At 31.0% G+C, this 10634-nt stretch overlaps 1 protein-coding gene across 1 annotated transcript; it reads left to right on the top strand.

The window, feature by feature from the left end:
* The first annotated feature begins 9320 nt into the window (after window positions 1-9320).
* On the top strand, window positions 9321-10044 carry LOC18595783 (uncharacterized). The gene has a single exon (XM_007023888.3). The coding sequence runs from the start codon at window positions 9483-9485 to the stop codon at window positions 9846-9848; it is 366 nt and encodes a 121-aa protein (XP_007023950.3). The 5' UTR covers window positions 9321-9482; the 3' UTR covers window positions 9849-10044.
* Window positions 10045-10634: the final 590 nt, after the last annotated feature.

The following is a 10634-nucleotide window of genomic DNA, read 5'->3' as shown; positions in this document are numbered from 1 at the left end:
ATCAAAAAGGTTGTTTTTATAGAGCTTTGAAGTTAAGCCAAGTTAGGTGAAGAAAGAAGTCAATTCCAATCAAAATTTCCTCATCAGACTACCTAGGCTGCGGCCTTGACCATTGAAATAGTAGACATCGTAATTGTTCTAGGACTGCTGCAGTACTCTAAATTTGACAAAATTTTTTACCACTTTTCATACCGAACTGGGCAAAATGGTAAACATAAAAGTTGTATATTTTTCTCTTAGCTTTCCAATGGTTGAAGAATTATCTCATTTGAAGCTCTTTAGAGAGAGTTATGTTTGAAATACCAAAACATGTGTAGTGAAAGTTTACACCTTGAAATTGCTCTTCTTCTTCCACTAAAATTCTTCTTTCATAAAATACTTACAAAAGCACAAATAAATCAATAACAACCTATCTTAACCACATTAACACCAAATTAAGCATACAATTAACTAAGATTAGACTGACTCACCTAAATTAACTAATTTAAAATAATTAAATAAAATCTACTAATTTCTATGCATTTCTTACAAGAACTAAGCTAAATTACTATCAAAATTAAGCCCAAATAACTCTATATCATAGAGTTATCACAATGTATGGCCTTTTGAACATTTGTATAAACTATGTGCTATGGATAATGTATTTATGTTTGAATTTATTAAGAATATTTGCTTATTAAATCCTTTGGCTTGTGTTATATAATTTTAGACTCTAACGCTTGCTCAGGTTTAGTGGGCTTGCCTGCTAGGCTTACGCATCGGTCACGGACCCCTTGGATTTGGGTTATGACAAGCATGTTCAAAATTTCAGGAAGAATGGCTTCCAATAGATTCATATAGAAGTTCAACACGAACTGACTGAAGTTGTCAAGAAAATATTGTAAAACTAAGTTTATGCTTAGCTCATGACCCATCACTAAGCCCAATTGTCTAAATCTTTCGATGAGTCCAATCATCTTCAACCCATAAGGTCTAACAAAACTGCCCTTTGCCATTGTGCATTGGAGTAGTTCCTAAGAGATCTCATATCTCTCAATAAGCCCTTCTTTATCAAACAGTTCCCTAATGTGAAGAATCATGGATTGAACATCCGTGTGCTCATGTTGCTTTTGGAGCTTAAGGGTCATATCGACTAGCATCAAGCACGTTTCCTAATCATTGTCATCTTTATGATGTTGATATGTTTCTTTATCCTCAGCTCTAGCATCAATAGTAGGGACTGGTGGAATAGAAGTATTAAAGACATATGACTTCTTCTCCTATTTCAAGACGATCTTGAGGTTTCGAAACCAATCAAGGAAGTTTAGGCCAGTGAGTTTATTTGCATCCAAGATGCTTCATAGTGATAGATTATTAGCCATGTATATAAATTATGCCTAAATAGATAAAATAAAGCAATAAGTAAATATCATGCATAAACTATTTAAAACAAGGTTTTAAAATTTTAAATAGTTCTTCCACTGTTTTCTACAAGATGATAACCCTCCATATCACCTTGAAAGATCTCTACTAGGATTCTTTTAGCGAGATAGTATCCCATCCATCTAGTCATGGCCTTCAGTGTGCTAAAAAAACCATGATAAGTGGATTAGGTAGGTAACTGAGCTTACCAATTATTTCTCTACACAACTTCTAGATCAGCTAGGTGACAACCCATTGCCTAAACATATCATATATGTTTTGCCTAGACTTTACCTCTAGTTTCCATAACAATCAAGTTTCCAAGCATCCAGATTTTATGAAACTGGTTTAGTAAAACCCACCAATAGTTCAAACATACTCATGTAAAAGTGCAACCTTGAGTGTGCTCAACAAGTCTCAGATTAAAAGAGCAGCTAGGTTATATTGCTATATGGTGGAAGGCAACTTAATCATGCGTGACATGTGACTCAATATTTTACGAGGGATTTATCATTTTTGTGTTTTAAGGTCTCATTTGATTAGCATGCATATCATTTACTATATTGTATAAAATTAAATCTATCACATGCTGTCCTACTAAGATGTTGTGGACTTTTCTACTCTAGTTTCCTTAAGCCATAAAAGAAAGCTAGTTGGTCAAATCCTAAGGGATAGCATACATTTAGCACTTTATGGCTTAGCTTGCATTGACCTTTAGCTCTTCATGGCACCTTAGATCTCCATATTTAAATTTACAAAATTTCTTTCCTAATCTAATCTTATTTCTAATTACAGTTAAATGTAGAAACCTTGAGTTATATTCGATGGGAGTTAAATGAGAAAAGAATTTTACAAACCCTGAATGTAAGAGATAAGGTATTTGAAATATTACCATAAAAAGCCATTCAACCATTCATCCACAATTATATTAAATCTATAGTCCATAACCATCCTCATACATCCATAATCTAATTACGAACATATAAGTTAATACAAACATGCCTCATATGATGATGATCTTGCATTTCTTTTGAAAAATGTCATCCAACATTTGAAAACCATAATTCCAATAATTTGGCACATTCTTGTGAAAATATAATTTTCAAAACACCTTAATCAAATCATTTACTAAAGTGATTAATCATATTAACAAATTCAGTTAATTCAAATCTGATTTGAAAAGCTATCTAGATTAGTAGTTCATTCTAATTGAACTTAGTTTAATTAGAATCCTAAATCATTTAGGAAATTTTCCTATTTTAGATATCCATCCTAAACGTTATAGGAAAGTTCCATACTTATTTAAGACACTCCAACATTTTTGGAAATATGTCAATTATGTCTTAACACATTAAGAGACTTGCATATGTGGTCTCAATCAAACTTGAAGTGTTGTCTTAAATAGATTATGTGTACTAAACACTTTAGGATTTAGCCTTATCCATTTAAATATCTTGTACTAATTATCTTACCATTTAAGACCTCTAATCCATGTTAGAATCTTTAGATAAATTGGTAAGATAATTCCCTTTTTAATTAAATTTGTGTAATCGGATTACATGGATATCTTCTTAAGTTTATCCAACAAATTTAACTACAATAATCTAATCATTATTAGATCTTAATTGGTCAATCAATCCTATTGATTTAGGAGTTATCTAATCTTATTGAATAAGATTTTAATTAAGAGATTTGATATTAATTAATTCAAAATTAATTGATTCCATCTTACATCCAAACTCCTTGATTTTAGGCATGCATCCCTAACATCCAATAAGTCAATGATCAGCTAAGGAAAGAATCCTTCTTAATCACTAAGTGTCCAATTTCTCCACCAAACATCCTCTTTCCATAAAATGGTTGCATCCATGGCAATAGGATGTGCGGCATCCATGCGTTGCGGCACCATGTACAACCTTTGTCATGAATGTCATTTCACATGTGAAGGACATTCCTTTAATTTAGTTAAGTGTCCAACCACTCAAAAAATTAATTTAAATTCAAAATTTTATCCTTTAATTGAGCTTCTAAAGTACTTGATTAAAATAGTTTAATTAAGTTGTTGGGCTTAATTAATTATATTGTTTAATTAAGTCATTGGGCCCAATTGATTAAAATTGTTTAATTAAGTGGTTAAGCTTTTTGAAGGCTATTTTGGTGGTTTAACAAAGGATTCATCAACCTTTGTTATTTAGGTAAAGTGATATGATCATATATTTTATTTATTGATTTAATTTTGTACTCAATTTGGCATGGAAAAGACCTAGAAGGGTGAGGCGTAATTCAATTTGTTAATTTTATTTCACTGCATTTTATTTGTATATGATGCATGATCAACCTTTACCCAACAGTATCCACTCACCTAATTGGAGACTCAATCCCTAACTTTAATCAAAACTTCTCTTCGATGAATTCCTTAGAGTTTTCAATCGTTCCTAGCATACAACAATCATCAAAATCAATTATTTAGACTAATAATCTTGTAATAATCATTTTCAACACTTTTGAAACTACTTAGATTCAACTAAAACTAGTTTTTTAACCCACTACTACTTAATATAATATATACTTAGTAACCCATAAATCGTTCATCCTTACCTTAGGTGAGCTTAGATGCTTAGGAAAATCTCAAAACCTTGAGCTTTAGCAATCAATATAAACATTTGGGCACATAAACAATATTTTCAATGTTCGAAAATCAAGATTCAAGGATTTAAAAGTTAAAAATGTAATCTTTTTCCATAAAAACTCAAAACTAAGCTTTCAAATCATCAAATATGGTGTTTGGACTAGAAATGGGTTGAGAGAGCATTAGAGTTAAGGGTTTACCTGACAAAAATGGTTGAGGTCACTAACTCTCGAAAAATAAGACCTATTTATAGTTTAGAGTGTGAAAATACAATTTTGCCCCTTTTATTTTTATGAACACGGCTAAATGTATCAATACATTTGTATCTAGAAACTTTCTATCGATACGTTTGGTTATATATCAATAAATGTTGATCAAAACTCTAAATCTATTGATACATTTGACCATATATCAATACAAGTTCTTCAAATCCATTTTTAAAAGCCTTCTAGATTAAATCTATTGATACATGAGGGTCATGTATTAATACTTTTACTCTAATATGTATAAATACACTTAAAAACTTGTCCAATTGGACTCCTTTTCAACATCTAACCTTTCCAAACATCAAAGTATTTTAAAGCATGAATTTTTTAAAACCAAATTTAATGTTTCAAACAAAAATTTTCACATGCTCACCTAAGGATTTCTAAACTTATCCTCTTACTTAGGTTGGGATTTCACATGTTTAATGGCTTTTGGGTGATGTCACCTATTGTCCCGATTATGTGTAAGAATCTAATATCATTGAGCCTGAAATACTCCAAAGTGCATGAATTTTTCCCATGATGGAGTGATAAAAGTCACACAAGGCAACATAGTCTTGATGAAGGAGAATTTGCACAATAGTTGGTATCATCTAAAAGGTGAGGCCTCAAAATGATGGGAATAATGCATAAGGTTTGGTAGCTATTTCATTTACTAGTGAGGTGATGGAAGGTTCCCATGATACAAACGATCGTGAAATGACTAAAGATCTTGGTAGTGTTTGTGAATTGGAATAGTCATTGAGGTCTCTCTTTGAAGTCAGTACGTGTCATTGACTTGAGAGCTACACATGTGCATTTTTCATTTGTGGTGGAACTAAGTGTTGGACCATGCTTGATTTGTTATGTGTAATCAAGGTAATTTTAAAGGTCAATGGTTTGGAAGTTCTTGTGTTTGGAGAGCTATTAAAGGTGTTGGAAGGGAGTTGGAGTTGGAATTGGGCATAACTAGTGAAAGAAGTTTAAGGAGTTTGAATTCAAGTCAAAAGTGGAGATTTGTTGAGTTTTGTGTTAACTAGAATTAAAAATCTAATTCAACTAAATTTCTTGTTTTTGTGTAGTATTAAGTAATTGCATAATATTAAATTTCTTGTTCCATATTGAGTCATAATCCTATTCTACTTTGAACTTTTATACTATAAGTGGGCCTCTAGCTTTAGAAATGAAATAGTGCTTTTAGGAGCTCTATTGAGGGAACACTTTATAACTTAGTTTTTTGCTCTAAGTGGAGTGAAGTTGGGTGGAATGAGCGTTCTTATGAGGTAAATGAGAGAGTGTGTGTACCAAGGGACATTAGATTGGTTTGGGAAACAATTAAGATAGATTTTATTATACTTTAATTTCTCAATAGTAGAAGAAGAGTTTTTTCTTTTTTTTCTAAAAGGCAATTGCTAAGCCATTCCCTTTATTCCTAGATGAAACTTATTACTTTGTATGGTTGGTTTTTATATCAAGAATAATAATTCCGTAAAAATACAGAATAACTAATATTGACCCCTTTGATATTAGTTATTCCAAGCTTCATGGAATACAACTCAAATAGTTATTGACAAAAGTAACCCTAATTATTATGAGAAATTACTAATCCTACCACATAAAATATCATATTAATATTTTAATAAAAATTATCAAATTAATAATATTTTAGTAGAAAAATTAAAAGAGAAAAAAGAAAAAATTAAAATAGATATAAAATTAAAATAAATTAAAATAAAATTGATATGAATATTTTAATAATAAATTGTAAATATAAAAAATGAAATTCAAACAAAAATCATATTTATAATCAATTACTGATATTTTCATAACAAATTATTTATACTTTAGTGATATATTATGTATATAAAAATAAAAAGAAATTAAAATAAAAACATATTAATATTTTAAAAATAAACTATTAAATTAATATTAACATATCCTCCATGGATAGGTAGCAATTTTTAAAGAAAAATATTAAATTAATATATTTTTAATATTTTTAAAAATAATAAAATAGAAAAAAAGAAAATTAAAATTCATAAAAAATAAAAGGAAACTAACATAAAATACCATATTTATATTTTAATTATAAGATTACTTATTAATACTTTTATAATATTTTCTTAAAAAAGAAATTAAAAGAAAAAAATGAAAAAAGTGAAAAATAAAAATCATATTAATAATTTAATAATAAAATATTAATTTTAATAACAAATTATTAATATTGTTTTATTAAAAATTCAAAGAGGAAAATAGGAAAATGAAAATACATAAAAATAAAATAAAATTCCTAATAATATTTTAATACTAAACCCTAATATTTTTTTGATAGCATATTAAATTATTATTTGTTAATAACATATTTCCAAAAATAATGAGTTTCAAAAACTTCAAAAATTTTAGTAAATTATAATGAAGGATATTTTTATAATTTTATCATTTATTTCTTTATTATTGAAAAACTATAACATTGGAATTTTTTTGAAAACACAACCAAACATTGAAATAACAAGAAAATTACAATTCTTTTCTTTGAATCAAATTACAAAATATTTATTGTTAGCTTTAAAATTATTATAGTTTTGATTATGACAAAATGGTCAAATTTGCTTGAGCATTATTTGAGTAATCCTTGACAATTTCTTAAAATGATTTAACACCCATACACTTGTTCTTACGTTGACACAAGCTTGACTCTTGAAGTTATTGAACTATATCTATAAGCTTGTATGACTTAGGTGTATGAGTGCTTATGATTCTCATTCATTAAAGTTTGATTTAAAGATTAAAGGAAAATCTTGATGCACTCATTAAGGAGGAGTTTTGAATATCTTGTTTAATGATAAAAAAGAAAAAGGAGAGAAGGAAGACTAAATCAAATAGAGTTAAATAGGTCTTCATGTTTAATTTATGTGTGTGATGCTCGATTTTGGTTTTGTTAAATATTATGTAAAGAAAAGTAGATGCATTGACTAAGGGGGAACACCTCATTATGCATAAAGATTTGAAACATTCATATTGAACATAGACATTGCATCGTAATCTTGGAGTGTTTTGTAATTATAAAAAATAAGAGATAGAGAATGTTGACTCTATATGTTTTTGATGATAGCAAAATATTCTCATTCATTGATGTCTAATATTTCTACTTGAGTGTGCATGACAAAATTATATGCAAATAAATAATCAATCATTAATATGCACATATCAAATAGCATAGAAATAAGGAATTCACAATTGATCAATAAGACAGAAGCCCTTTAGTCGATTAATTAAGAGTTAGTTAGCTAAGATTTAAATCAAAGGTTGGCGAGCTGAAGAGTACAGAGAAACAGAACCAACTTAGTCAACCAAAGAATGAGTTAGTCGACTAAGTGCACACTGCCAGAATTGCCAGAAACTGGGAACAGAAGACAAAGACAACTTAGTCGACTAAGATCATTCTGCTAGAAAATTTGAATTGAGCACTAGAAGATAAAATAACAGCTAGTCTCTATCTCCAACGACCATAATTGGTTTTGCAAGCATTTAAAACCTCTCCAACAGTCAAAAACAAGAGAGAGAAGCCATCCATAGTGATTTTGAGCTTAGAAGACCAAAAACCTTCTCTTTTCACTTGTATTTCATTGCTATCCTTTGAAAAAGTGTTTGAGCTTGGCTTTTTACATCTTAGATCAACTAGGTGATCAATTGTACTTCATCTTTTCTTCATTTCTTGATTACTTAGAGTGTGCAAGGCACTCTAAGGGGTTGATCAAGCTTAGATTGCTTTATTGAGTGTATATGTTCTAACTTAGCCTTGAAAAGTTAGTTATTGGGTTTTGGTTGATCCCGTGAAAAACCATTGTTGTAGGTTGTGGTTAAGCCTTTAAAAAACCACTTTGGGTTTTGGTTGAGCTTGTGAAAAACCATTGTGAAAGGTTATGGTTGAGCCTTTGAAAAATTACTTTGAGTTTTGGTTGATCCTGGTAAAAACCATTGTGAAAGGTTTTGGCTAAGCCTAGTAAAAGTCATTGTAAAGGTTGGTGAAAGCTTGTGAATTTCACCATTCTTAGTGGATTTATTGAAATATCCTTGGTTGAACAATCAAGGTAGTGGATGTAGGTCTTGGACCGAACTACTCTAAATTCTGTTATGTCATTTACTCTGTTTTTATTCTTATTTTCATTCCTTCTTTTCACTTGCATTTGTTCCCACTTAGAGCTAATTTTTAAAAGAGTCAAATTATACTATTCATCCTCCCTCTAGCACATTTATTTGGAACCAACATTTATTCTATTCTATTACTAAATAATAACGATTTACATTCCCTTTTATCCTAGTTCGTCAACTAAAATGTATTCAAACTATTTCATTGAAGATAAGAAGTCAATTCATGTAAATTTTTATATTTTTGTATATATTTAAATTTTTTAAATTTAGTTTGAGTGAGATGCAGAGCGAATAAAGTAAAAAAGAAAAAAGAAAATAATTGTAGCGTTACAGTGGGAAGGTAAGGGGGTTATGTGTTGAGTAAGAAATTTGAGCATGAGTCAAAGTTTTTTTGGGGGGAACTTTAAGAAAAGGAGTAAGAAACCGAATGAATTGTTGTCCATGTATTTAATATCTTAACAGATTATTTTATTTTTTATTTTAAAAATAAACAAACAATTAATAAAAAGCCACTTTTACTTAAGAGAAAGCAACAATAGCATTTCTTGACTAAGTTCTCCTCCGACGTTTTCATGGAAAAACCTTAACATGTCAATTCATAATTGATTAGGAAATACAATAAATTTTGGGGGCAAAATATCCTTTCCTTGACCACTCCGTCAAGTCCCCACTTGCACTTTCCGCGACAGCTTACCTTGAAAAAGTGCATATATACATCCAAATACCTCTCTTTATCCCCAAAAAGCTTTACATAAAAAGGAAAAGAGCACCCCCTGCACGCTCTCTCATGCCCTCCACGTGTCCTATCTTATCCACTTCTCTCCCTTTACGAATCTCTTACATCCGTTCCTACTGTAACCCCTCTAATCCCACTCCCCAAACATTCACAGCTGTCCCCAGGATTCCCTCTCACCCTGAAAATTACAAAAATCTAACTTTTACGCCGCAGACGATAATCTCCCATCCTCTATCCAGAAGAGCTAAGTAGTGGAGTGTTTCTTTTGCCCACTTCATTACCAAAGCCGAAATCTTCTCTGAGAAATTCCCCGTTTTTCATGGCCACCACTCTCACATGCTCTCTCTCAAGCCCCATCCGGGCCTCCTCCGGGTCTTTTGGAAAACCCGACCCAAATCGTAGAAAACCCGTTTCTTCCTCGTCCTGGTGGGCCCCTGTCTTCGGGTGGTCCTCCAATCCCGAGTACCTCAACGATAGCAATGCCGGCGACCCTTCGGAGAGCAAACCAGATGTTTCCGATCCGGGGCGATCCAGATCCAGATACACGCTCGGGTGCTTCACCGAGGAGAAAGCAAAGCAACTTCGAAGGAAGACGATGGAGAATGCGGCGTTTCACGATATAATGTACCACTCGTCGATCGCGTCTCGTCTGGCTTCCGATATATCGGGTTGGCCCGAGAAGTGATTGAAAGCCTACTAAGTATCGGGTAAGGGTAAAGCAATAATTTGTCGAGATGAAATCTATGTATAACTCCTACGCTGTGGCTTTTTTAATGTCGTTGGAATTCTGGGTAATGTTTGGGTGCAGGCAGTTAATTTTGGTTTGTAATAGTGATTTTAGACCGTTTGATTATTGATGGTTGGTGATGCATTGTCTGTTAGGCCTTTTTAGCTTCCCTCTTCTGATTTCATGTGTCGATGAACTTGTTCCGTCATCTATATGGTGGGACCAGCAATCCTCGAACCTGTTTGATGACGTGGATGGCTGGTTTTTGAATTTGAAAAGATTATCACTTATAATTATTAAATTCTTCGTACTGCTCTGCCTTCCCTTGTTTTTGGTCGCCCACAGAAATCATTAACAGGGGGCAGGCTGGCTTTGGACTGTGTTGCTGATACTTTAGTTGACAATCCCAATTTTTTATCCCACCAAAAGACTAAGCTTAGGTTAACATTTTTATCTAAATATTGGATTTTTTTTTATAATTGAAAGAGTGGAAATTAGAGTCTTACCCTATAAACAGAAAAATCATGCATCAATTAATGAACTAAATGTTCGAATATTTTAAATATTGAATTTAATAGTAAATATATTTTTTATTTTTTTTTTATTTTTTTTTTAAAAAAAGTTTGCATTTCAATAAATTCTTTATAATTAATATAACTGAACAAGTTGTACCTATTTAAAGTTAATATATTGTAAGAATGTATTTGATACGTAGGATTATGGTGAAGATAAGATAAAATAAAA

This window comes from Theobroma cacao, chromosome 6, assembly GCF_053813885.1.
Source record: "Theobroma cacao isolate CCN51 chromosome 6, ASM5381388v1, whole genome shotgun sequence".
In the NCBI taxonomy this organism is placed as follows: Eukaryota; Viridiplantae; Streptophyta; class Magnoliopsida; order Malvales; family Malvaceae; genus Theobroma; species Theobroma cacao.
The sequence above is the reverse complement of the archived record's forward strand: the minus strand, read 5'-3'. Positions and strand labels throughout refer to the sequence as shown.